At 37.9% G+C, this 26,564-nt stretch overlaps 1 protein-coding gene across 3 annotated transcripts in view; it reads left to right on the top strand.

The window, feature by feature from the left end:
• ASXL2 (ASXL transcriptional regulator 2) overlaps positions 1-26,564 on the top strand; it is a gene marked incomplete at both ends in the record, with an annotated part of 82,503 nt that overhangs the window by 34,184 nt on the left and 21,755 nt on the right. For 2 of the 3 annotated variants that reach the window (XM_084236047.1, XM_084236048.1), the window contains 3 exons: positions 10,218-10,326; positions 13,323-13,473; positions 22,378-22,493. In XM_084236047.1, the coding sequence (XP_084092173.1) occupies positions 10,218-10,326; positions 13,323-13,473; positions 22,378-22,493 (376 nt within the window). Of the gene's footprint in view, positions 1-10,217; positions 10,327-13,322; positions 13,474-22,377; positions 22,494-26,564 lie in introns of those variants that run through there. The other variant, XM_084236049.1, reaches the window with a different exon arrangement.

The following is a 26,564-nucleotide window of genomic DNA, read 5'->3' as shown; positions in this document are numbered from 1 at the left end:
TTATAGGGGGGAAGCATTCAGTCATGCTCCATTAAGTATGATATTAGGTATGGGTTTTTTTTTTTTAGATGTTCTTTATCAATGTGAGGAAGTTTCTCTTTACTCTTTCCTAGGGCTGCTTTAACAGGGTACCTCAAAACAGTAGAAATTAATCTTTGAAATTCTGGTGGCTGGAAATCTGAAGTCAAAGTTTCGGCAGCATTGCTTCCTCTTAGAAGACTCCTGAGGGAGAATGTGGCAGCCTCCCTCATAGATTCTGGTGGTTGCCTAGAGTCTTGAGTTCCATGTCCTGTGGTTCATCACTCCAGTCTCTCTCTCTTTTCATATAGCATTTTCCGTGTGTCCCTCTTTCCAATAAGGACACAAGTCATTGGATTAGGGCCACTAGGATTACATCATATTAACTTGATAACATCTAAAGACTGTTTCCTAATAAGGTCACATTCACAGGAACCTGAAGTGAGGATAGTCCTTTGGGGGAGGTGGAACAGAGCACAGGGTGGGAATGATGACAGTTCAACCTAAAATGCCCTCTGTTTTAGTTTAGCTTAGAGTTTTTATTAAGAATGGCTGTTGATTTTTGTCTGGTACTTACGTGATCAATTGCTATGATCATATGGTTTTTCCTATTTAATCTATTGATAAGGTGCATTACATTGATTGCTTTAGGAATACTGAATGAGACTTGTATACCTGTGGTGGTAATACAATTATTTTTGCTGCATTTGTTTTGCTAACGTATCTGGGGGTTCAGTGACATGATTATCTCCTGATACTTCACCACTGTCCCCTGAATCTCTGCTTATTTTTTTCCAACCTTTTTTTCCTCTCTGTTTCAGATTGGATAACTTCTATTTCTTTATCCTCACATTTCTTGACTCTCTTCTCTGTTTTCTACATCTGGCTATTGAATCCCTAATTTAGAGCTATTTTTAAAATTTCAGATTTTATATCTTTTAGTTCTGAAATTCTTTAGTAGTTCTTTCTCTTCCGAAAACTTCCATTATTTAAAGTTCTTTTGTCTCTACCTCACTAAGTATAGTAATAATGAATCTTTGAAACTTTTTGTCTGTTAAATCCAACAAGTTTGGGTACCTCAGGGTTGGCGACTGTTGGTCGTCTTTTCCTTTGAGAATTTATCACATTTTTCTGGGTGGCTTATTGAGAAATTTAAGGTTGTAGTCCATCTTTTTTTTTTTTTTTTTTAAAGATTTATTTATTTATATAAGCAGTGGGTACAGTCAGAAGCGCGGGAGGATGAGAGAATTCACCAGAGCCAGATTAGGGAGCAGAACAGGCAGAAGGACCGAGGTACACTGCTGAGGGAGCAGCGAGCGCGGCAAGAGAGGTCTGTGCGCCATGTGGGACCCTCGCCGATGGCTACATGTTCTCTTACCTTCTGTAGGTGTTGGTTCAGTAATCACTCTAGTCTCCAAAACATCTGTTTCATGCGTGAGCTTCTCTGGGTTAGTCTGAGATACTACCAGTGTTTCAGTTCTCAAAGCCTTTTCTGTAGTGCCTGGGAATGTCCCAAGAATGCACAGCTCAGGGATCAGACCAGGCCTTTTGTGGGAATTAGGATGTTCCTTTCTCCAGTTCTCTCTAGCTTTGTGTGCTTCCCCCACCTCCTGTCCCCCACTCACTACTCTAACTTGCAGTGTCCAGTTCCCCTTTCTTTTAGCCAGTAAAGTGGGTGTGCCATGTGGGTTGCTCAGTGTGGAACTTTGTTCAGAGTTTTATCTGTCTCTTATCTTAGTTTATCTCCCCAACTAGGGGGCTGGCCTTTAGTCAAAGTGGTGAGGACAAACCCCCCAAAATTCACTCTGATATAGGAGTTCTGCCAACTGCAAAGTTAGAACAGTCCACATGACCATCCTATATTATTAGATCAACTGCATGGTTCAGAGGCCTCCAAGTTATGTTATAGTTGATGCCACTGATTAAAAGTCCCCACAAATGAGCGATCTCTTCCATTCCTAAGCCTCTTCTCCCTCCCCTTTTCCAAATCAGTCTCTTTATTTCAGTCATAGGATTTTTTTTTTTTTTTTTAGAGGCATGCTTTATTTATTTGTTTGTTTGTTTGTTTGTTTTGTTTATACATGCACTGGGTACAGTCAGAAGCACGGGAGGGTGAGAGAATTCACCAGAGCCAGAGCGGGGAGCAGAGCAGGCAGAAGGACCGAAGTACACTGCTGAGGGGAGCAGCGGGCTGCCGGAGAGGTCTGCACGCCATGTGGGACCCTCCTCTGGTGGCCGGGGAGCAGCCGGGGATCGAACCGGCGCCGCAGAGGCCGCCCGCAGTTTCGCAACCCAGCGCTCAACCGCTGCGCCACCGGGGAGGCCCTCAGTCATAGGATGTTATAGCTTGAAAAGATAATTAGGATACTACACTTGCATCTTTTTTTTTTTTTTTTTCATAGAAGAATTAAGGAGATTGAGACTTGGCCATAGTCATGCAGCTAGCTCAGTGAAACTAGAAACCCAGGCTACCTGCTTCTGGTTTTGTTCTTTCAAGGTATCCTACTGTCTCTAAATCTATAGTTCTCTTTCATCCTCCGTTTAATATATTTGTTGTATTATTTTTCAAATAAAATTTATATCTTGTGTGCTTACATAACAAAAAAAAAGTTAGTTACTATCTAATTGTAAATTATTTTCTGAAAAAATTTGAAATAGAAACCTCAGCCATATAATAACCTGGCTTCTGAAAAGGTCAGTATATTTTTAAAGAACTTATCCTAACGGAACATTTATTTTTTTTTAATTCTATTTTCTTTTTTTAAAGATTTATTTATTTATGCATACAAGAGCTGGAGTACAGGCCAGAGGTGTGGGGGGTGAGAGGATTCACTAGAGACAGAGTGGGGAACAGAACAGACAGACTGACTGAAATACACTGCTGAGGGGAGCAGTGGGCGAGACAGGAGAGGTCTGCTGTGCCATGTGGGTTGCTCCCTGGCTGGCGGACAGCTTCATAGGTTGCGTCTTAACCCCTTGCACCACCAGGGAGGCCCTTACCGAACATTTAAATAGATCTTTATATTGTTATTTGGCAGAGCTCCAAACTGTTGTGTGGCAAAAAGTTTTTCTTCCCTTTCAGTCTTGTATTCCAAGCAAACTCCTTTAGGGTGGGAATTGTAAAGAACCATCTACAAAGATCATGCTCAATGAAACTTCCCGATACTGGAGGAGTCACATTGCATTTACTTACAAACAAAATAATCCTCAAATAAAAACTAATCAGATCACTTAATCCCTCCCCCACCTTTTTTTTTTTTAATGCAAAAAGTATATGGCAAGGGAAATAAAGGCAACATTTTATACTGCTTTTCAGCAGAAACCATTATTTCTGCAGAGCAAGTCATTTGCAATCTGAATTGCTTTGAGGTGGTTTTAGTTGTAGAATGAAGAACATCATTAATTAAATTGATACCATATTTATCTAATGTTGACTGATGCATTTATCTGTGAGTTGCAGTCTGTTTTAAAGTGCTTAGACTTTGTAGGGATGCCAAAAGGGTTAATGATGAAAAAAAAGACAAAGGAAAAAGTGCTTGGATATTGATAGAAGAGTATTCTCACTATTCGATACTCAGATTCTCAATGAGTTCTGTTTTGGATCAAAGGAAAGCTAAATAAACTTTAGGGTCCATAGCTGATGGCTTTATGATGGCTCCTTGAAATTGAAATGCATGGGAAGAATATTAAGGATGGGGAATATTTTTTGTATCCACATTTAACTGCTGTTACAGCTTTACTTTGCCACATAAATAAGATCCTGTAACTGTTATCTGAAATGGCTTAGACTATTTAATGGAATTTAATTGTGCATTATTAGACACCGTGATATTTTGGGCTAACTTGTAAATGCTAAAGAAGAAATTGTTTTTATGTAGCAAAGGGGGGTTGCTAATTTATGGAATTGTGGATATTGCTGGGAGGGGAAGGGAGAAATAAAATTATTGTTGCTTTGTAAAGAAAAATTAAAAGTTCTTTTTTTTCCCTCCTTTTATTTTCTTGGGGTGCATTCCAACTCCAGAAGGTAAGATGTGTTACTTTATTCTAAAGAAGTATTATACAGTTATAAAGCACTTTTGCCAGTTTATTTGAACTTCCCTTTGGATGCATGATTTTTACTTTATAAAACTTAAGTAGTTAGAAACTAAGTGAAATTACTATGTAAATATTATGTATGCTCTTTTTGTTCTTGCGGTTTATAATCATTGTTTAGTCATAATTCTAGACACTAAATCTACATTTCGTTTTCATTAAAATCATTTGATTTAGCATTGACTTATGTGTATTTTGCAGATCAGTAATGGGAATATTTAAGAATTGAAGTGTTATAAGCTAACATTTGCTTTATAATTATATGATTGAAAATTTATGTTACTATTTTGGCCAATTTAGAGAGACTTTTGGTAAATCCTCTAAGAGAATGATACTTATTTAAATCATGCCAGAACAGGTTGAAATTCCTAGGTTGAATCCTTTTCTGAATTGGCTTTTTATCTGTGTTGACATAGCAGTTTAGACATAATTCTGTTAGAGCAGTTCTCATGTTACCTTGTATAGTTATCTAACTTTGCTTGTGAGATTTGAGAGTAGGAACCACATCCATGTGTTTGGACATGACATGCTTGGCTTCTGGTTAGAGATTGATAAATCTTTTAAATGCCAGTTAAATTTGCATTCCACTAAGTCCATTTACAAGAATCTATTCACTTTTGAGTCCATTTATGGAGGAAAAGTTAATTCATGCCATGAAAACATGTTCAAATTTTAATTAAAATTAAAACTAGGTAGGAAAAAAAAATGTGTTGTGGGGGCTTATATTTGATTAGGTTCCTTAGGTACAAACAATAGGAACTAACTGTGAATAACTTAAGCAAAATGGGATTTATTTGAAGAATGTGGGACTGCTCCCAGACTCAAAGGAAAGAAACAGAGTCTGAAATGAAGAGAATGGAGGCAACTTCAGAGATCAGGTAGCTAGAACTAATGGATCAAGTCTGTCCGGGTGGAATGAATTCGTGCATGTCTACTATGTTCAAGGTTAACATTTAGGGAAGGGTGAGCCTGGCTGGTCCAGCACTCTGTTGGTAAGACATCTTGACTGATGGTCCTACCAAGGACTTTCCAGTGGGGTAGGGTATAGTTTTCCAGAGCGAAATTGCACATTCTTTCCAGAAAAAGAGAGAATGCATTTTGGTAAGGCAGAAACAACAGATGTCCACTATATTCAATGTAGAAAATTAGAGGGTTACAAAATCATAAGCCACAAATAGTTATTAGAAATAACCCTAATACAGATCTTCCCAATGGTAATGTTGTATAACACCATAGTACAGTATTACAACTAAAATATTGTTTTTGATGCAGCCTATCTGGTTTTATTTACTCATGTGTGTGCCCATGTATATTCACATGCTTATTTACATGTGCATTTGGCCCTCTGCAGTCTTAGCACATAAATAGATTTAGGGATCCACCACCATTGAGAATACAGAACAGTTTTTTCAACAAGAGAAAACCTTGAGTTGCTGTTTCATAGCCACGTACCTATCACCCCACCTCACTCCTGGCAACACTTATTTGTTCCACATTTTCTGTAATTTTGTTATTTCCAGAGTTTGCTACTGGAATCATATACATAGTATGTGATCATTTGAAAGTGGGCTTGTCTTTTTTAATACAATTTTCTGTGTACTTATCCAAGTTATATGTATTAATATTTCATTCACATTCATTGCTGAGTAGTATTCCATTACATGGATGTAACACAGTTTATTTAAGCATTCACTCATTGAAGGACATGTGGATTGTTTCTATCTTTTGGCTATTACAAATATATTTGAAAATTTTTGTGCGCACTTTTGTGTGGGCATAGATTTTCCTTTCTCTGTGATAAATGCCCAGAAGTACAATTGCTGAATTGTGTGGTAAGTGTATGTTTAGTTTGAAAGAAATATTCATACTATTTTACAGTGATTTTACATTCCTATCAGCAGTATATGTGATCCATTTTCTCAGATTTTGAAATGAATTTCTTATAAATAGTTTATGGTTGAGCTGTATTCTTTTTTTTTTTTTTTGGTTGAGCTGTATTCTTAAGAAAAAAATAACTGGTCTGTCAATCTCTTTATTTCTGTGTTTACACAATTTAATTTTAAGGTAATTATTGATATAATTAGTTTATGCCTGCCATCTTATTATTTGTTTTGTTTCCTCTATTTCTCTTTTCTTGTCTTATTTTTTAAGAGTTCCATACTCTGTTTACTTACAGTGCATTTCTTTATCTCTCTGTAAGTTTCTTGATGTTTCTTCTGGGCATTAAAGTATATACATGTGACTTATCACCGTCTATTGTTACCAACATTTTACCACTTAGAAGTATGGAAATTTTATTATTAAAGTTTATTATTAAATATTTAAATTTCATTATTTTGAGTGTCAGATAGTACTATAATTTTTGTTCTAATCATCAAATACGAGTTAAAAAATTCATGAGAAGGTTAGCCTAGTATATGTTCCCCTATTCCTGCTCTTGGTGCTGTTTTCCTTCCTGATGCTACAGTATTTATGCTCTTATCATTTCATTTCTGTTTGAAGAACCTCCTTTTGTCATTCTTTAAGAATATGTCAGCACATTGCTATAATTTAGTTTTATTTATTTTTTAAAGATTTATTTATGCATACAAGAACTGGGATACAGGCCAGAGATGCGGGGGGCTGAGAGGATTCACTCGGGACAGAGTGGGGAACAGAGAAGGTGGATTGACTGAAATACACTGCTGAGGGGAGCAGCAGGCGAGACAGGAGAGGTCTGCTGCATCATGTGTGTAGCTTCCTGGCCAGGGATCGAACTCATGCTGCAGATCACTTCATAGGTTGTGTCTTAACCCTTTGCGCCACCAGGGAAGCCCATCTCTGCAACTTCTTGATCATGGTCACGAAAAATTAGCAGCTGCATTGTCTCAATATAGGTAATCTTTTGAGGTGTTCTTGCCTTAGCTGCTTCAGGTATCTGAAGCACATTACCCCATATTATATTTACTTGGTTTTACATTGGTGTTTATTTTGTCAATTATAAAGTTTTATCACTCATACAGCAATACTTATTCCTTATTTTTATTTAATTACATTGTTCTGGCTTTACTTTCCTTGAAGAATACTCTTCACACCATGGACAGTATAACCTATTTTGCTTTTCTACCATTGCTTTATTATTCATAAAAATAAATTCTTCCAGGCTATGCTGACTTTTTGTATTTTTCTGAAATGAAATCTAAATTTCTGTTTTAAATAGTAACAGTGTTCAGTATATCTTGTGGGTTTTTCAAGATTTATTTCCTTCAAAGTAAAATCATACAAAAAATAGCAAGGAAAATATGGTTGTGTCTGCATCTCTCTTACCACATCTTTTTCCCCAGATGTGCCATTTACTTTCATTTTATGAGTTTCATTTTATAGAGTTTTTTGGTTTTGTTTTGTCTAGGGCTTTTTGCTTATTTTGTTTTGTCTTTTGTTTCTGATGCTAAACCCTAGACCAGATTAAATGTTTCTTTTTCTCTGACTTAAAACACTCGCTGTGGGGGCCTCTCTGGTGGCGCAGCGGTTGAGCGCTGGGTTGCGAAGTTGCCCACAGCCTCTGCGGTGCCGGTTCGATCCCTGGCTGCTCCCTGGCCACCGGAGGAGGGTCCCGCATGGCGCGCAGACCTCTCCTGCCGCCCGCTGCTCCCCTCAGCAGTGTACTTCGGTCCTTCTGCCTGCTCTGCTCCCTGCTCTGGCTCTGGTGAATTCTCTCACCCTCCCGCGCTTCTGACTGTACCCAGTGCTTGTATAAACAAAACAAACAAACAAATAAATAAATAAAAACATGCCTCTATTTAAAAAAAAAAAAAAAAACTCTCGCTGTGTACAGGCCTACCATTTTTCTTCTGTAACTCCAAAATCTTTCATAGAGTTGGCACCAAAAGTCAACATCAGAGACACCACTTCTCTTGAATGGATATGAAATGATATGCAGGCTCTTTATCCAATTTAGCATGACTGTTCTTGTTTCATTGTTTGATTATGGACCTTGTTCCTAATCCCTCTTGTAGTGTTAACATGATAATGGCAGGGCATGTTGCCTTTCTGAAATCAAAGCGCCTTTGCCTGAAACATTTGACAGTAGATGTTTTAGGTCTGATATTGTAAATGTGTGTCTATATTAATAGCATGAGCACAGGGTAATGTGGACATCTGTTCACTTGTCTATCATTCCTATAAGATGCTTTTTTTCTTTAGATCCACGGACTAGTTTATTAGCCTAACCAGAGCAAGTGCTTACTATTGCAGTTGAATACCAAACTTTTACTGTAGATTATTCACCTATCTATGATAGATTAACATGGACTTTTAATAGATTATAATGTGTTTTTTTAAAGATTTATTTTTTATTTATACAATAGCTGGGATAGAGCCAGAAGTGCGGTAGGGTGAGAGGATTCACCAGAGACTGAGTGGGGAGCAGAACAGGCAGACGGACCTAAAGCACTGCTGAGGGGAACAGCGGGCGTGACAGGAGAGGTCTGCCATGCCATGTGGGAATCTCCCTGGCCGATGGGAATCGAACCTGCGCTGCAGAGGCTGCGGACACCTTCACAGCACTGCGCTCAACCCGCTGCGCCACCGGGGAGGCCTCTAACACGTTCTTTTTAAAACAATCTCTTTCCTTATGTTCTATTTTCTTATTGGAATATCGGCCTTACTATTTACTTACTATGTGGTCTTGAACAACTTCTTTAACACTTACTATATGATGGCATCATAATTTTGCTGTCCTGAAAGGATTGTTACGGGAGGTAAACAGAATGTTTCCTGGAACATAACATTACTTTAGCTGTTAATGTTGCTGTTCATATCCTGTTGGTTACTTTACTAATATATGGTCAAATGTTCCCATGTTACTAGATTTTGAGGTCATTTCAGTGCTATGATGCTTTAAATAATGTGATCGTACTTACACTTATATGGTATTGTTTTTGTGGGATAGATTGTTGATGGTTGAGTGGTTGCTAATATTTTTAAATTTTAAATTTAACAGATACTTCCACAGTACTTCCTAAAGCAGAATTGAGAAATGAAGGGAAAGGTGGTAGTTTTCAGTCCTGCCAGCAGTCTAATTATGCTGATTTGCCCATAACCTTACCAGCAATGAATTTTACCAATTTGTTTTTTATTTAATTTGAAAACAAGTGTAGACTCACAGGACATTGGAGAAATGGCCCCATGTGTACGTAGCCAGCTTCCTCTAGTGCTGGCATCTTTTTTTTTTCTTTCTTTTTTTTTTTTTTTTTTTTTTTTTGTGGGACCCTCATCGGTGGCCGGGGATTGAACTGGTGCTGGAGAGGCTGCGGGCAGCCTCGCAACCCAGTGCTCTACCGCTGCGCCACCAGGGGAGGCCCCAGTGCTGGCATCTTATATAAATGTAGCAGAAGATCAAAATCACAGAATTCACATAAGTACAATTCTGCTAAGAATTGAATTTATTTGATTACTCCCAATCTGACCAATGGTATCTCAGTTTGCTTTTTTTGAACACTGTTAAGTGTGAGCTTCTTTTCATGTGTTTTACTGACATTTTCTTTGCATGTTTGATGATCATTTGTTCATATCATTCATTTGTTCTAATGAATAGTGTTTTCCTAAAAGAAGCTTTCAGTACTATTAATGTTATACTTATTGTATGTTTTGCAGTTACTTTTTCTAGCTTTCTATAGTTTCTGTAGTTTTGCTGCTCATTTATTTCCTGTATAGAAATTTTAATTTTTATTTAGCAAATGTTCCTCTTTTGTGGTTTTTGGGTTTTCTCTCTTATGTAGACAGTTTTCTCTGTCCTGTAGGTTACACTGTTTTCCTTTAATCCTTTTTATTTATTTTGCCATTTAATCTATTTGGAATATGATTTTTATATAGAATATAAGAATTATTTTTCCTATAACATATGAAGCCAGAACTGCTTATTAAATAAACTTAGGATTCTTTCAGTTGCTTCTGACTTAACAAAATTCCAAATATGGGACTGGCTTAAAGATGCTTAAAAATGCCTCTTATTTCTATAGTCTGTAAGATGTGCTCATGTAAAATGAGTATTGACCACTTATTTTACCCGAAGTCAGTGCTTAGAATAATCAGACTGAAAGTAATCATTGTATGTTTTTTATTTGCAGTGGGACTTCCCCTCTTGCATGCCTCAACGCAATGCTGCACACAAATTCCAGAGGGGAAGAAGGCATCTTCTATAAGGTTCCAGGTAGAATGGGAGTATATACTTTAAAGGTAAATATTTTTGTTAAAAAGTCATTTAAAAAGTAGAAACAGTATAAAAAGTATTTTAGGGGGCCTCCCCGGTGGCGCAGTAGTTGAGCGCTGGCCTCCAAAGCTGCCCGCAGCCTCTGCAGCACCGGTTTGACCCCTGGCCACCGGCGAGGGTCCCACATGGCGCGCAGAACTGTCCTGCCGCCCACTGCTCCCCTCAGCAGTGTACTTTGGTCCTTCTGCCTATTCTGCTCCCTGCTCTGGCTCTGGTGAATTCTCTCATCCTCCCGCGCTTCTGACTATACCCAGTGCTTGTATAAATAAATCTTTTTTTAAAAAAAGTATTTTAGATCAAATTCTGTTTTTGAAGAGCTTATTTTCAGGAAAAGGTAATATTTTCAACCCTGTACACAATACATTTTCAAAAAACTAATTGTGTAGGTGGATGAGAGAAGTAACTTTATTATTCTTTATGATACTATCTGAAAAAAAGGATGAAATGAAAATGACTTCCTGTGACTTTTGAAAGGACCTCCTAACATTTGAATATTTTGTGTTACCATGGAGCACACTGCCTTGAGGCTTTATATTACTTTCTCACTTTTAATTCTCCATTACAACTTAGGGCTATGGTTATTTCTTTTTTATAATGGAAAAGCCAAAGTTCAGAAAATAGGATTTTCCTGCCAGATAGTATTAGAACCAGAATTTAAACATATATCTGACTGAAATCAATAACAAATTTGCTTATCTCTAATTCTTAAGCTGAGAAAGGATCTTAACTTATTAATGTCCTTTCATTTTGAAGCAGGACAATCAACTTGAATGAACTTGAGTAAAACAAAGAATTTATTAGTTCATCTATCTGAAAATTCTAGGTCAACTTGGTGTGGATCCAGGAGTTCAAATGATAGCATTAGGAATTGGACTTGCTGCTTTCCTTTGGCTTCATTCTCAGGCAGATTCTCTTCTCATTATACATAACTGTACTCCATGAACTGTTAAGTCTGGATAGAAACTGTTTAGTCAGGAACTAAAAGCAGGACCCCTTCAGTTAGTTCTGATTTTAATGATGTTTTAGCTGTCATGGCCCCTCCATTTTGTGATTTAACGTTTATTAAATGCCAACTCAGTGCTAGATATTGTGAGACTATAAAGAAAGTAACAATCCCCCAGTTCACATTCTAAGTATTGTCTTACAAAATATTGTAGTAATATAGAGAAATAAAGATTAATTTCGAATAGAGTGATCTAGGATGTTTTTGTTTTAAACTTTTAAGATTTATTTAAACTTTGGTGGATAAGTTAAGGAAGGAAGGGCCTTCCAGGACAAGACACAGTTGGAAGGATTGAGAATAGATTTGGAAGTAAATTTGGAGTGACTAGATCATAATCAGTATGGACTACTGTGGTAAGCAACCAGGGATGGAAAGAGAGAGAGAGCGAGAGAGAGAGAGAGAGAGAGAGAGAGAGAGAGAGAGAGAGAGAGAGAGAGAGAGAGAGAGAGTGTGTGTGTGTACACACACCAGATCAAATCTATGTTTAGAAACATAATTCAAGTAGAATAGATTCCAAGGGTAGTGAAGGAAAGCTTATTAAAAGGTTTTGATTGTTTAGAAGAGATTATCAGGGCCTGACTGAGAGGGTGGGTGGCAAAAGAGATGGGAACAAGAATTACTAAAGAAGTAAAATATATATCATTTAGTGTAGGTAAATGAAGGGAGAGAAAGATTTAGGACATAAACAGTTGATCCTGAAGGGATTACAAGTTAAAAAAAAAAGATAGTTGTATTTAAATACTTGAAACTATGCATCAGGAATTTCACTGGCAACTAATTGTATAAAGGATATAGTTTGCCTGGCATGTGAAGGGAAGAATAGAAAAATATGGGGTATGTGTTTTAAGAAATTGTATAACAGAGCCTCCCTGGTGGTGCAAGAGGTTAAGACGCAGCACTATGAAGCTATCTGCATCCACTGTAGCACGAGTTTGATCCCTGGCCAGGGAGCTGACCCACAAGGCGCAGCAGACCTCTCCTGTCTCGCCCACTGCTCCCCTAAGCAGTGTATTTCAGTCAGTCTGCCTGTTCGGCTCCCTACTCTGTCTCTGGTGAATTCTCTCACCCCTCCCACCTCTGGCCTATACCCTAGTTCTTGTATGTATAAATAATTTTTTTTTTTTAAAAAAAAGGGAAGTGTGTTACATAAGAAATGGCTCAGAAAAATGATCTCTCATGAACATAATGAAAAGTAAATGATGTAAAAGAACTGCTCATAGTTTTATAAATGTACGTTTATATGTATATGTTTCTGTTTATTACGTAAATGCATAGTAGCTAGTATTTTATTCAAAGCACTTTACATTTATTAACTCACTTAATTTCAGAGTCCTCTTTTAAGGTAGGTACTGTGACAATAGAACCTATCTTATAGACAGAAAAATGAGATAAGAGAGGTTAAAGCATTAGTCAAGACTTCACAGTTAGAAGATGAAGCCAGAAAGTCTTAATTTCCTCACTCTTGATATTGCAACTACCTACATATGCTTGTCGACATAGGCAGTACTTGCTGATCAGCATTTTCATAATATAGTGTAGAAGCCGAAGAGATGCATCTAATTTAAAAAAAATTAAATTTGCAATACATAGTGGTACACACCAGGATGAAAAAGGTATATACATTATACAATGTTGTTATTATATAATGTTTTTCATCCTGAACATTCCATCACTTAGCTGGACTTACATATACCCAGTTTTCTTCTAATTTAAGCCTCCATATGTGCCTGCATGATTATCATTTATAATTTTTATCTTTTAATGTAGCTAAAATTATTAGCTAATTTTGCTGGAAAAAGAGGGACGTGACAGGAATTTAGAAAATATGCTTGTTCTGCTGCTGAATCCTTTGATACTGAAAATTAGTATAACTACGTTGCAAAAATGTATATCAGAAGTTTATTTCCTATCTTGCTGAAATGGTAATGATTAATCCTAATTGGATGCCTACATTTTCAGAAAGATGTACCAGATGGGGTGAAAGAGCTATCAGAAGGTTCAGAAGAAAGCAGTGATGGTCAGTCAGATTCCCAGAGTTCCGAGAACAGCAGCAGCAGCAGTGATGGTGGCAGCAACAAGGAAGGAAAAAAGAACAGGTGGAAGAGGAAAGGTAAATATACCCGATCCCTCAATAAAGTGCTGGATGCTGTAGGATAAATGCCTGCATTAGCACTACCTCTTTCTGTAGTGTCAGTTAGTCTCTTTCCCTTACTCTTCGAATCAGTACTGCCCAATAGTTTCTTGTATTGATGGGAGTGTTCTGTATTTGTGCCATCCAGTCCAATGCAGTATAGCCACTTAGCAACATGTATCTTTTGAACACTTGAAAATATGGCAAGTATGGCTGAGAAACTGAATTTTAATATTAATTTAAATAGCCACATGTGACTAGTGACCTCCACATTGAACACAGCTCTAGGTTTTACCTGGATTTATTTTCAGCTTTTGGCTGCCTATAGCTTTTACTTTTTAATGTTCTTATTTCATTTGTCTCTCTAACACTCTTTTCTAAAATTTGGGTACTTAGTACTCTAAAAACCCCTCCTTACTAGGGAAAGAATGCTTCTCATTTCTATTAGCAAGGACTGAATTTTTTAGTCCATGGTCTTTGATTGCATGCCCTGGTGTTATGTTCTTGTTGCCACAGCTTCCCTGGGACTTATTTTTCCATTTAAGGATATACTTTATTACTTGTTCTTAGCTAATTATCTGTAGCTTCTTATCAGAGTGTTCTTGAAGAGAGCAAATCTTTGTTACCTTAATATTTATAAATTAATCTGTCCATAACGTGACCGATTTTAAGGCAACTCATATTGGATCCTTTTTTAGGTCTGATGCAATGATATACCAGAACAAAATAGCTAAGAGTTTCCTTAGCTTGGATAGCCTCTTAGATTTGAGTTATAGGTGAGCTATCTTTTGATCTAGAGACTAGGGTTTTATTTGTTGGACTCATTAATTTTGATTGCTTCAGAATTATTAATATAGAACTATGTCAGAAAAATAGTCTATTTCATTATCATCACTGTTGTTAATATGTGTTCAGTTCCTGGGTAGAATTGAGATAATTGATGACATCATCTGTGTTCTGTGGTATAGGTACTACATGTATAATTTGGGCAAATCTTGTAACCAGAGGGTTTTAGCTTTAAGAGCACATGCACTTGCAGAGCAACCTCAATTGTTAGGGACAAATGTAATAAAGACAGGACAAAGCTGGGATCTCTGTTCTTGTTATGTAATGATATATAGAGTAATCCTATTAGTAGTGAAAGGACATAGGGACCAGGGCCTTGCGTTCCTCAGATTTGCAAAGGACCTGTATTTGGAAGGACGGAACCAAATTGTTAGGTGCCATCTTTCTTCTGTTTCTCCAGATTAAATTTTTCTTTTTAACTTTGGAAATTGTTGCTTTAAGAACCAAGAATCTAGGAACCAAGCCAAGTCATTAGGCAAGGGAAACAGCAGATGCAGATTTTTCTGGAGGTGACTGGAAACAGGGGGTCAGTATTAAAGGAGGCCAGATTTGTAAACTGGGAACAAGTTCATGGTCTTGGATATATTTACTTTTTATTAGCCACATGCTGCAGTAGCTCTTTTAGTAGCAGCTCTTGCCTGGTGGCTAAAAGTGCTCTCTAAGAATTTTAGGTAAATGTATTGTGGTTTAGGAGGATCTGAGAAATAACAAGAGAGCCAGTTGTCTGTAGCATAATAGTTAGATTAAGATACCATGACCTTGCCCTACATGCATTACAATAATTTAAGACAATAGTAGCAAAATAATAGCAAATTCAAAATTGTGATCCAGATAAATTGTTTTTGAACTGCCTTTTGATTTATTTTTCTGCTAGAAATTGTCTCAATATTGAAAGACTTTCCTCAACTTACATTAACTTGTCCTATTAAGATCTCTGATTGTAGGTATTTTATTAAACTGAAAATAGAATGGGCTATATGTGGTGTTTAGAAGGTGGAGATGAGAGGTGCATGTGATGTGATGGCCTATGCAATTCACATTTACTCTGGCAACTCTGATAGTTTCAAGAAGTGGATAAATGCTGGCCTGCCAATAATGAAGAATCTAATTTTTCATAGAATGTGCCTCTCTGACTCATGGGTCATACAAATATTATGTAGTACAGATATCATGTAAATTTTTAGGTGTATATTCTTTATGAATGTTTTGTACAAAATAAAGTTGGAAAATTCGTAGTTAGCAGTGACAGCAGTAGCACACAACAAAGCAGCTTTAAATCAGTTGCAGTTATTAATAAAGGTAAAGCAGTGTGTCTGTTCCTTTTTGTTAGGGCTTTTATTCTCAATCTGACACCCCTTTATTTCAAATGCATTGTAAGACAGGAAGAACAAGAGATAGTATCAAAACCCACTTCCTTTTATGTACAAAAATAAAGAGCTCTGACAGCAAAACTGATACTTCTAGTTGAAAATCGATAGAAACTCTCTTGAAATAGGTATACCTTTCGGTCAAATAGGAACAGAGTACAGAACTGTAAAATTAAGCCCAATATTAAAACTATTTTATTGATTTCCCTGTAAAGTGGAAGTAGTTAGAAGTTTATAGTCTGAGTCCTAATTTTAAGACAGGAAACAATGTTCAGAGAAGAACTTTATGGAATTCCAAGCCAAGGTAAGGTGGAATAACTCCAGAAAAATGAGTAATAAAGTCTACTATTTCATTGTGTTTTGTTTGTTTTGCTGGTTTTTAGTAGGATCATAGTTCAGTGGCATCTCTGTTTACCCATTCTCCCTGCCCCCAATAAAATATAAATAGTGCAGCATGAAGCATCTGTAGCAGTACTATTTTTATCTTCTGATAGAGAAAAGTTATGCTAGATATTGGTCTGCCTTTAAAGTGTCTTAAAACTAATTATGTGAAATAACCTTCTCACCAGTAAGGAAGTACTAGTTATTTCCAGGAGCATAAACTAATGTTAGTTTTAATGCTTTTTCAGAACTAGTTTAAATCAGGAATTTGATACATACTGTGCTTGTAGTTATTTAAAGTACCATAGACTTGCCTGCCCTCTGGCAGTTCTTATACATATGTTAAGTTACTGAATGGGGATGATTATATATATAAATGTCTCCTTAAAAATGTATTCTGGGGAGAAAAACTCCTTGGGTAAATTTAATGTGAGAGCAAGGTCTTTGGGGAGATGTTTTCTTCTCTGGGTTTGTTGGTGACTGAGTTGTCACGTCATGTATTAAAGACAACTATACAAAAGTAGGACTTGGATAGTTAGGGTTCCATGAAACAATGCAAGGTGTTGGGGTATGGCCTCTTCATCTTTGGTTAGGGAATTGCTTAAATATAATTAGTAGCCATAATTACTTGGTGTAGGAAGAAGGGACCTAGAATGAAACAATGTCTGCTACTTCTGGAAATGAAATTCCTCTGAAGAAAGACTATTGTGAGAATAAAATACTCCAAAAATTAAGTACTTTGGAAACTTCATTTGTTCTCATTTGTTCTCAGGCCTTCCACTATTAATCTTTCAACCATATATAGTCTCTAATATTTGAGAGGGGCCCAGAAGAGAAAATAAAGTATCAAGTCTGATTATTTACTGAAACTTTGAGCTCAGATGCATCTAATATACTATTCCTTATCCCTTGACCTTTTATTATATAATACTTATCTGTTAAAATGGAAAATTCTCAATTGTATAAATTACCTGTAAAGTAGTACCTTCTAACCTTATGCTCAGTGGGTGGTACATATATATCCAACAGCCTGAAACTAAGTAAAACTGATTTTATGGGCCGCAAGTGCTAAAACTGGTTTTAAATATTTTTGTGAAAGTACTTAGTTTTAAACAAGTAATTGTTCTACTAGGCTGGGTTTTTTTCTGTTTTAAATCAAATGATGCATAACTGCTGATCTTTCGATCAGAACTTGTTAATCTTTAGTTATATCTGTATGTTTATAGGAAACATTTTTGTTTCTAATCTGCTACAAAATATGTTAAGTAAGCGTGATTTTAATCTATTGAGCAGTCCACATTGGAGGATCAGGTTGGTAGATCAGGTTATAATCTTAAGAAGTATTATTTAGGCCATTAATTTATTTACAAAGCCACATTGCTACATTCATTCTTTTTCCAGTATGTTCTGTTTGTCAGGTATCTGGGACATCTATTTGAATAATGTATGGACCCCACCCTTACAGTTCTCTCAGAATATTTGTAGGCATTGAAAAATGAGTAGTTAATTAGCAAATGACCGTAAATAACATGTGGCAGCATTATAGAAGGCAGTAGCTAACTTCACCTGAAGATAGGATACATCGCAGAAAGTGATGTGAAGGTGAAAATATGTAGAGGGTTTTCAGGAAGCCTTGGGAAAATAAGTTTGGCTGGATAAGGGTATTTATGGAAAGAACCTGGGATCAGAATGTTAATCTTTAGTGCTGGTTGCTATCATTTATAGGTTATTAGTGTGCATGAAGTATCAATTGCTTGGGAAAATTAAGGTGTATGGTATGGATCAAATAATAGCAGTGCTGCTTACTCTCCCAAATGTGCAGAGCCACATACCAAGAGGAACAGGATTTATTTGTAGATCTTTCTCTGTTGGCTTTATCCTCTTTTTCATTTAGTATCTTGAGTTAATATGCTAGTTTCTTTGATTTATTTTCCTACTCTCTGGTGTTTGCTTTAGTTCATTTTATTTCTTGGCACTGTTATGTAGGTTAACTGTTAACGTAGAATTCATTTCCATTCTACTTTTGAAGATCATTTGTTGTGGATAGTGTGTTTCCTTGATGCTCGTTGACATTAATTGGTGGCGTTAGTTCTTTTGAAGTAAAACTGGTGATAGACAATTGTGAGGTACTATTTTTCTCTAAGTGCCACATTGTAAGGAAAGATTATAAACAGGATTGATGGTTAAAATGATTTTTTTCAAAGAGTTATTTATTTATGCATATAGGAACTGGGGCACAGGCCAAAAGTGTGGGGGCTGAGAGGATTCACCAGAGATAGAGTGGGGAACAGAACAGGCAGAATTGTTAGGGGGAAAGGATGTCCTGAGCTAATCCCATACAGGCTTTGTGGACTCCACCCCCACTCCAGACTAAAGCCATCAGGACATTGGGAAAGACAAATCCCATCACCACCAAAGGGAGGGTGGCTGGGACCTGAGGGTGGAGTTGGGCAGCCAAGTTGGATATAAAAACACGTGGGCCTTGGGGGCTCGCTCTCTCGCTCACCTCCTGGCTTCACGGCTCCTGGCTCTCGGCCAGCTCTCAGAGCGCCATTTTGGAATTCCTGATTGGCGGATCGGGTAGGACTCATTGAAAACTTTGTCTCCCACTTTTCTCCCTGAGCTGTACATTTCCTCATTTCCCCTTCCCTTGTAAATAAACCTTTACTAACCTTTTGCGTGTGCCTGCAATAGAGCATTGATAAGTCCTTTTAATGACCCACAGTCACGCACCCCGTTTTGTATCGGGGTTGCTCTACAACAGTTTGACTGAAATACGCTGCTGAGGGGAGCAGCAGGTGAGGCAGGAGAGGTCTGCTGCGCCATGTGGGTAGCTCCCTGGCCGGCCGGGGATTGAACGTGAGCTGCAGAGGCTGCGGACAGCTTCATAGAGCGGTGCTTAACCCCTTGCGCGAGCAGGGAGGCCTGCTAACTCTATCTTTGCTTTCTTGCCTGCCTCCTCCCTCCCCCCCCTTTCTCCCCCTCCCCTCCCTCCCCCCTCTTTCTCCCCCTTCCCTCCCCTCCTCTCCCCTCTCCTCCCCTCCCCTCCTCTCCCCTCCCTTTCCTTTCTCCCCTCCCCTCTCTCTTTCTTGATTAAGTTACAGTGTAATGGACATTCTGTTCTTTTATTGAAACTAATTGTATGTAAATCTCGGATAGTGTTTTAAATTTACACTAAGGAAATGTAAAATCTCTTTTTTCATTTTCAGTTATTTTATTTTATTTTATTTTATTTTATTTTATTTTATTTTATTTTATTAAATTTAGTGCTAGTTTATGTCCCAAAGACCAGGTACTTGTGCCTTAAACAGATCAACCTGTGCTAATACCTAAGCCTGAAATTTAAAAAAAAAAAGAAAAATGAAAAAAATAGAAAAATGATGTAATAATTATATAAAATAAAATAATTTAAAAAAAAGAATGAGCCATTTAGAAGACTTCTGACAACTTAGGTCCCCTTGTCTCTTTCCCTCCTCACCTCCCTCTTAACCTCAGAGCCCTTGCGGTGGTTATTGATGTCCTCTGGCTTTTCAAAGTATTTTATGATACTTACTGAGTCACCTGCTGTGTGAATATCCAGTATTTTTATCATTCCAGCTTGTCTTACTGCACATAATTCTCTCAAATTCCCTATTTTGTTGAAAGTGCTGCATTTCATCTTTTCTTGTGGCTGAATAGTATTCCATAGTGTAGATGCCAGATTTTTAAGTATTGCTTTTCATTTAAATATTTCAAATATATAAACTTCAGTGAGTTGATGATAATACTTAAAAAACTAATTTCTGGAAAAAAAAACAACTAATTTCTGAAGCTGAGCAAATTACCATAAACTGGGTGCCTTAAAATAATAGTCATCTAAAAAATAATAATAATAATAGTCATCTATTTCTCACCATTCTGGAGGTCGTAAGTCTGAAATCAAGGTGTCAGCAAAGGTCATACTCCCTAAAAAGACTGTTCCTTGCTCTTTCTAGCTTCTGTTGGTTACTGACTTAGGTGCGTTGTGGCCACATTTTCCAGTCTCTGTCTCCATATTGCCTTCTCCTGTATGTGTTATCTTATTGTGTCCAAGGACTCTTGTCATAGGCTTTAGGACCAACTGGGGTTAATACAGGATGGCCTTTCCATCTCAAATATACTGAGGTCAAAATCTGGCCGGCTATGTCTTTTGGCTGGCTAATTGAATTTCCTGATATGTAGATTTTAGATACTATCATAATAGGCATATGAATGTGTATATTTAAAATATGTGTAGATTTACCATAGGATGCATTTTGCTATCAAGGCCTTTTTAGTTCAGCTATTATAACCCCCAGCCTCTGCAGCATTTCAATCCCCAGCCAGCTAGAGAGCTAACCCACATGGTGCAGCAGACCTCTCCTGTCTCGCCCATTGCTCCCCTCAGCAGTGTATTTCAGTACATCTACCTGTTCTACTCCCCACTATGTCTCTGGTAAATGGTCTCATCCCCTGCACCTGTGGCCTGTACCCCAGCTCTTGTATGCATAAATAAATAAATCTTTTTAAAAAAAAAGGAAAAGGCATTAGTAAATATGTACTCTTTGAGAGTTATCACTAATTATTATGGTTGCTATTTTTTAAAATTACTATTAAAGCACCAGAATTCACTAAGTTCTATATCTCTTATCAGTAATACATTGTTGAACTTTTTAAAACATCAAGATCTAATTGCTGGGGCCTCCCTGGTGGCGCAAGGGGTTAAGCATCGCACTATGAAGCAATCCGCAGCCTCTGCAGCACGAGTTCTATCCCTGGCAGGTCAGGGAGCAACTCACATGGCGCAGCAGACCTCTCCTGGTCTCGCTTGCTGCTCCCCTCAGCAGTGTATTTCAGTCAATCTGCCTGTTCTGTTCCCCACTCTGTCTCTGGTGAATCCTCTCACCCTCCTTCCACCCTGCATCTCTGGCCTGTACCCCAGCTCTTGTGTGCATAAATTAATAAATCTTTAAAAAAAAGATCTAATTGCTATTTATTATAAGAAGTGTAGGTTCGGGCCTCCCGGTGGCGCAGCAGTTGAGTGCTGGGTTGCGAACCTGCCTGCAGCCTCTGCAGCGCCGGTTCAATCCCCGGCTGCTCCCCGGCCACTGGAGGAGGGTCCCACATGGTGCACAGACCTCTTCTGCCGCCTGCTGCTCCCCTCGGCAGGGTACTTGAGTCTGCCTGCTCTGCTCCCCGCTCTGGCTCTGGTGAATTCTCTCACCCTCCCGTGCTTCTGACTGTACCCAGTGCTTGTATAAATAAATAAATAAATCTTTAAAAAAAAAAAAACCCTACACTTCTTTTTATATATATATATATATTTTACATCATTGTTCATTTTTGTACAATATTTGCTTTTTTTTTAAGATTTATTTTTATTTATTTATACAAGCACTGGGTACAGTCAGAAGCGTGGGAGGGTGAGAGAATTCACCAGAGCCAGAGTGGGGAACAGAACAGGCAGACCGACGAAATACACTGCTGAGGGGAGCAGCGGGCTCAACAGGAGAGGTCTGCACACCATGTGGGACCCTCGCTGGCTGGCTGGCGCTGCACAGGCTGCGGGCAGCTTCGCAGCCCAGCACTCAACCGCTGCGCCACCAGGGGAGGCCCTAAGAAGTGTAGGTTCTTGAAGGAAAAAGCCCTCATTTATATAAGACTAAGGTTCAGCTAAGCTCTAACAGACTCCAAAACAGTCAGTGATGATGTAGAGAGGTTACTTCCTGTGCAAACTTACATTGCTTCCATTAGAAATTTTAAAACTTCCCTTCACTTTTGGGGAGCTTTTGGTAAATCTAAAACTATATAAGAGATGAAGGCTCTGGTAGAGTTTTTTGAGGTAGAATGCCTATTCCCTTCATTTTCAAGATGGGGAAACTGGGACCTATTCTGTTAAACAGGACCTCTTCCTCATTACCACATTGTCATTAGATTACCCTAAGAGCATGTACACCATCCAGAGGGCTCTAGAATCTTTACTAAGTTTTTTCTAATTTAATGACTCATGGTTTATATTCTGCTTCCTGCTTCTTCAGTCAATTCTATTGGAAAATTTAAGAATGAATACTAACACCATCCCTTCCCCATCCTATCATCCTTCACTAGAGCTTTCTGAGGAAATAAACTGGAAAGGGAGGCTGTTTGCAGTAGAACTCCAAAAAAGAAGATCCTTCCCAAAAGTGTTTGGTCACAGTTCTTAATACAGGTAGCAGCATATGATTGGGGAAGGAATGGTGTTTGATGTCAACTCTGATAACAAATTTTTTTATTGTTACTTTTCCCCCTTTAGTATCGTCTAGATTGTCTCAGCCATCCTCTCCTCAGTCAGGCTGCCCATCACCCACCATTCCAGCAGGTAAAGTCATTTCTCCATCACAGAAGCACAGCAAGAAGGCACTAAAGCAGGTAATCATGCTAGTCTGTGTTTATCCAGAAGTATAATCTCTTAAATTAAAAATGTATGACTCTGGCAGTCATTGACTCTTTCTTGAAAAGGACATTATGAGATCCCTTTAAGGAGAAATTTCATACATTGTCCCAGTTTGGCTTTAATAATGCATACACCATTGGTAACACTCTTTTAGAAGCTCCTCAATTTGTTCCTGATTTGCTAGGAGATTTTTCTATGTGTTTTAATCATAAATAGGTGTTGAATTTTTCAGTTTTGTTTTCTTCAGCATAGATTCAGATATAAGGTAACTTTTCTCTTTAAATTTACTGGTATACTGAATTCATAGCTAGATTTTTCTAATGCTGATTTATACTTAGCTCTCTAAAATAAATTCTACAGTAGCTCATATATATGTATAAAGTATGTTTAATTTTCTAAGATTTTAGCTTGGATTTGACTTTTTTTTTTAAAAAAAAAAAAGATTTATTTATTTATTTATACAAGAATCGGGGTAAGGCCAGATGCACGGGAGGGTGAGAGGATTCACCAGAGGCAGAGCGGGAAACAGAACAGGCAGACTGAGGAGATACACTGCTGAGGGGAGCAGCGGGTGAGAGAGGAGAGGTCTGCCGCGCCATGTGGGACCCTTGCCAGCGGGCCGAGATTGAACTGGTGCTGCAGAGGCTGCAGACAGCTTCACAGTGCTGCACTCAATTGCCTGCGCCACCAGGGGAGGCCTGGATTTCACTATTTATTGTACTGTTTGTACAATTTGAGAATTTATAATTTCTAGCATAAAATAAGTCGTATAGCTTTTTGTATTTTTCTGGATTTTGGAAAAGAATTAGGAAATTATTCTTTCCTTGAAAGTTCTGTAAATTTCAACTTTTAAAATTGCTTTAGGGGCCTTCCTGGTGGCTCAAGGGATTAAGCACCACACTATGAAGCAATTCGCAGCCTCTGCAGCGCTAGTTCGATCCCTGGCTGGCCAGGGAGCAACCCACATGGTTCAACAGACCTCTCCTGACTCGCCCACTGCTCCCCTCAGCAGTGTACTTCCGTCATTCTGCGTGTTCTGTTCCCCACTCTGTCTCTGGTGAATTCTCTCACCCCCCCCACACTCTGGCCTGTACTTCAGCTCTAGTATGCATAAATAAATAAATCTTTTAAAAAAAATTGCTTTAGAAGCATCTTATGTCTGCTATTATTAGTATTGGATTTCCTGTTTTTTTTTTTTTAAAGATTTATTCATTTATTTATACAAGCACTGGGTACATTCAGAAGCGCGGGAGGGTGAGAGAATTCACCAGAACCAGAGTGGGGAGCAGAGCAGGCAGAAGGACCGAAGTACACTGCTGAGGGGAGTAGCGGGCGGCAGGAGAGGTCTGCGCGCCATGCGGGACCCTCCTCCGGTGGCCAGGATGCAGCCCTGGATCCAACCGGCGCTGCAGAGGCTGCGGACAGCTTCGCAACCCAGCGCTCAACCGCTGTGTCATTGGGGAGGCCCTCCCTGGGTTTTTTTGAGTCAATTTTGGAAATTCATCTTTCTTATAAAATGGCCTATTTCACCTAATTTTTTCAAATATTGGTATAAAGATGTACAGAGTATTTTTTTGTATCTCTTTTGTTCCTCAGTGTTGTTAACTTATAGTATCTTTTTCTCCCAACAATACTTTGTGGTAGTTTTATCTATTTTGTTGGGCTTTTTTTTTTTTTTAAAGATTGATTCATTTATGCATACAAGAACTGGGGTATAGGCCAGAGGTGCAGGGTGGGTGGGTGAAAGGATTCACCAGAGAGAGTGGGGAGTAGAACAGGCAGATCTACTGATATACACTGCTGAGGGGAGCAGCAGGCGAGACAGGACCATGTGAGCCAGCTCCCTGGCCAGGGATCTAATTCATGTCATGGTCCCTGGCGATAGCTTGATATGCAAGTGATTAATAAATGTAAGCTCATTAGTATTTATGGAAACATTAACAGGCTGCTTTTATTCTCATATTAGTAAAAATTAAAGAGCTTAATTATACTATCAAGCTTTGGCAAGTGTAGAAAATAACAAAAGTTTACTGGTGGAATATAAATTATTATGGTTAGTTTAGAGAGATTTTGTAATCAAAAAATAAGAATTGGTGATCAAAACTGGTGGTCAGAAAGAGATGTTTAACTTTATGTTTTAATTAAATGTTAAAAATGTATTCATATATTACCTGTATAATTAAATTTTTTAATAGTCATGTTGTTTTTAAAGTATTTAAATCAAAAGTGCTTTTATTTAAAGGTGCCCAGTAATTTAGTAAGCGTAATAACTACCTGCCTGCCTGGATATGCTTTGGCATCTGTATTGATGTTTGTTAGAAATTTTTTTTTTTAACATTTGGATTTATTTATTTTTATTTTATATATTTTTTACATCATTTTTCATATTTGCACAATGTATGCATTTTTGTCATGGTTATAGTCCCCATACAATTCCCACCCCCCTTGTTTTCATCCTGCTCCTTCCCCCCGGCCCTGTATTATGTCTCTGGTTTATAGTTAGTTGCTTGTTGATTTTGAGTTTTACTTTATTGTAATTAGTTTTTTTCCTGGTACCTTATTTAGGTTTTCTAAATTCCTGCTATGAGTGAGACCATCCGGTATTTTTCTTTTTCTTTCTGGCTTATTTTGCTGAGCATGATCCCTTCCAGTTCCATCCATGTTGCTGTTAGAAAATTTTAAGAAGTACAAGATACTGTTTTCTACAGAGGGGAAAAAAGAAAGCATTTCGTAAACCTACTTAGCTAATTCATAAACTTTATGCTCCTGTATAATCCCAGGAATAAAATGTACTTTCTTTTGGGATATAAGTATGGGAAATTTTATAATTTGTATTGTTGGTATGTAAAGTAAGGCCTTGCCTGCAGTGTATGCTTTTCATAACATTAGGTGAGAAAAATTGCTTTAGTGTAATTTGTTTTTTGTTTTTTTTTTTTTTAGTGTAATTTGTTTTTTACCACAAATAAGATTTTTCACTTTGATTTTTAATTTTAAAATGGAAGTAGGAGCAGTTTGTAAGATACTGAGGAAGGAAAAAACTGAGTACTGTTCTTGAATAAAGAAGTTATAAATTATTCTGTTCCTGACATGCCTTAATTTATGTAACAGTTGAAGCAAATGGGATTAAATGTTTATTAAATTTTACATTAACCTAGAATTACCTGGATACTGTTAGTAGCAAGGAATGAATACTAGTGACTGCTATTCAGGAAGTCTGTGAATATTTTCTGGACTGATTTTGAAGAATGAGAGATAAGATATAAGCAATGATGAAACAACATTTTTTTTTTTCATACACATTGTGTTTCTCCTTCAGTTACCATAAATGTAGGCAAGTGTAAGCCAGATAACTGACTCTGTTATTACTCGCCATTAATAGCTTAGATTAAGGCACAGTTGTTGCCTCTGTGCATATATAATTGTATAGCCAGGGCTTCCCTGGTGGCGCAGCGGTTGAGTGCTGGGTTTCGTAGCTGCCCGCAGCCTCTGCAGCACCGGTTCGATCCCCGGCCACCGGAGGAGGGTCCCACATGGAGCGCAGACCTCTCCTGCCGCCCGCTGCTCCTCTTGGCTGTGAACTTCATCACTCTGCCTGCTCTGCTTCCCGCTCTAGCTCTGGTGAATCTCTCACCATCCCACGCTTCTGACTGTACCCAGTGCTTATATAAATAAATAAATAAATAAATCTTAAAAAAAAAAAAAAAAAGTATAGCCAGAGACATGTGGGAATGTTAAACACAGGGAAACTATATTGTGAAGAGGGAATGGGAAATAATTAGTTACTCCATACTTTCTGTATGATGGTTTTGAAGGTTAAAACACAGAACTGACAATTTGCCAAGATTATAGATTTTCAATATTTTCCCTAAATGTAGCTTTACTTCCTTAGGTTAATTTTTTTTTTTTTTTTTTTTTGGTGGGACCCTCGCCGGTGGCAGGGAATCGAACTGGCGCTGCAGAGGCTGCAGGCAGCCTTGTAACCCAGCACTCAACCGCTGCACCACCAGGGGAGGTCCCTTTTAGGTTAATTTTTTAACATTGAGTGA

Source organism: Talpa europaea, assembly GCF_964194135.1.
Source record: "Talpa europaea genome assembly, chromosome: 6".
NCBI classification, from domain to species: domain Eukaryota; kingdom Metazoa; phylum Chordata; class Mammalia; order Eulipotyphla; family Talpidae; genus Talpa; species Talpa europaea.
This window is presented reverse-complemented; position numbering and strand designations above follow the sequence as displayed.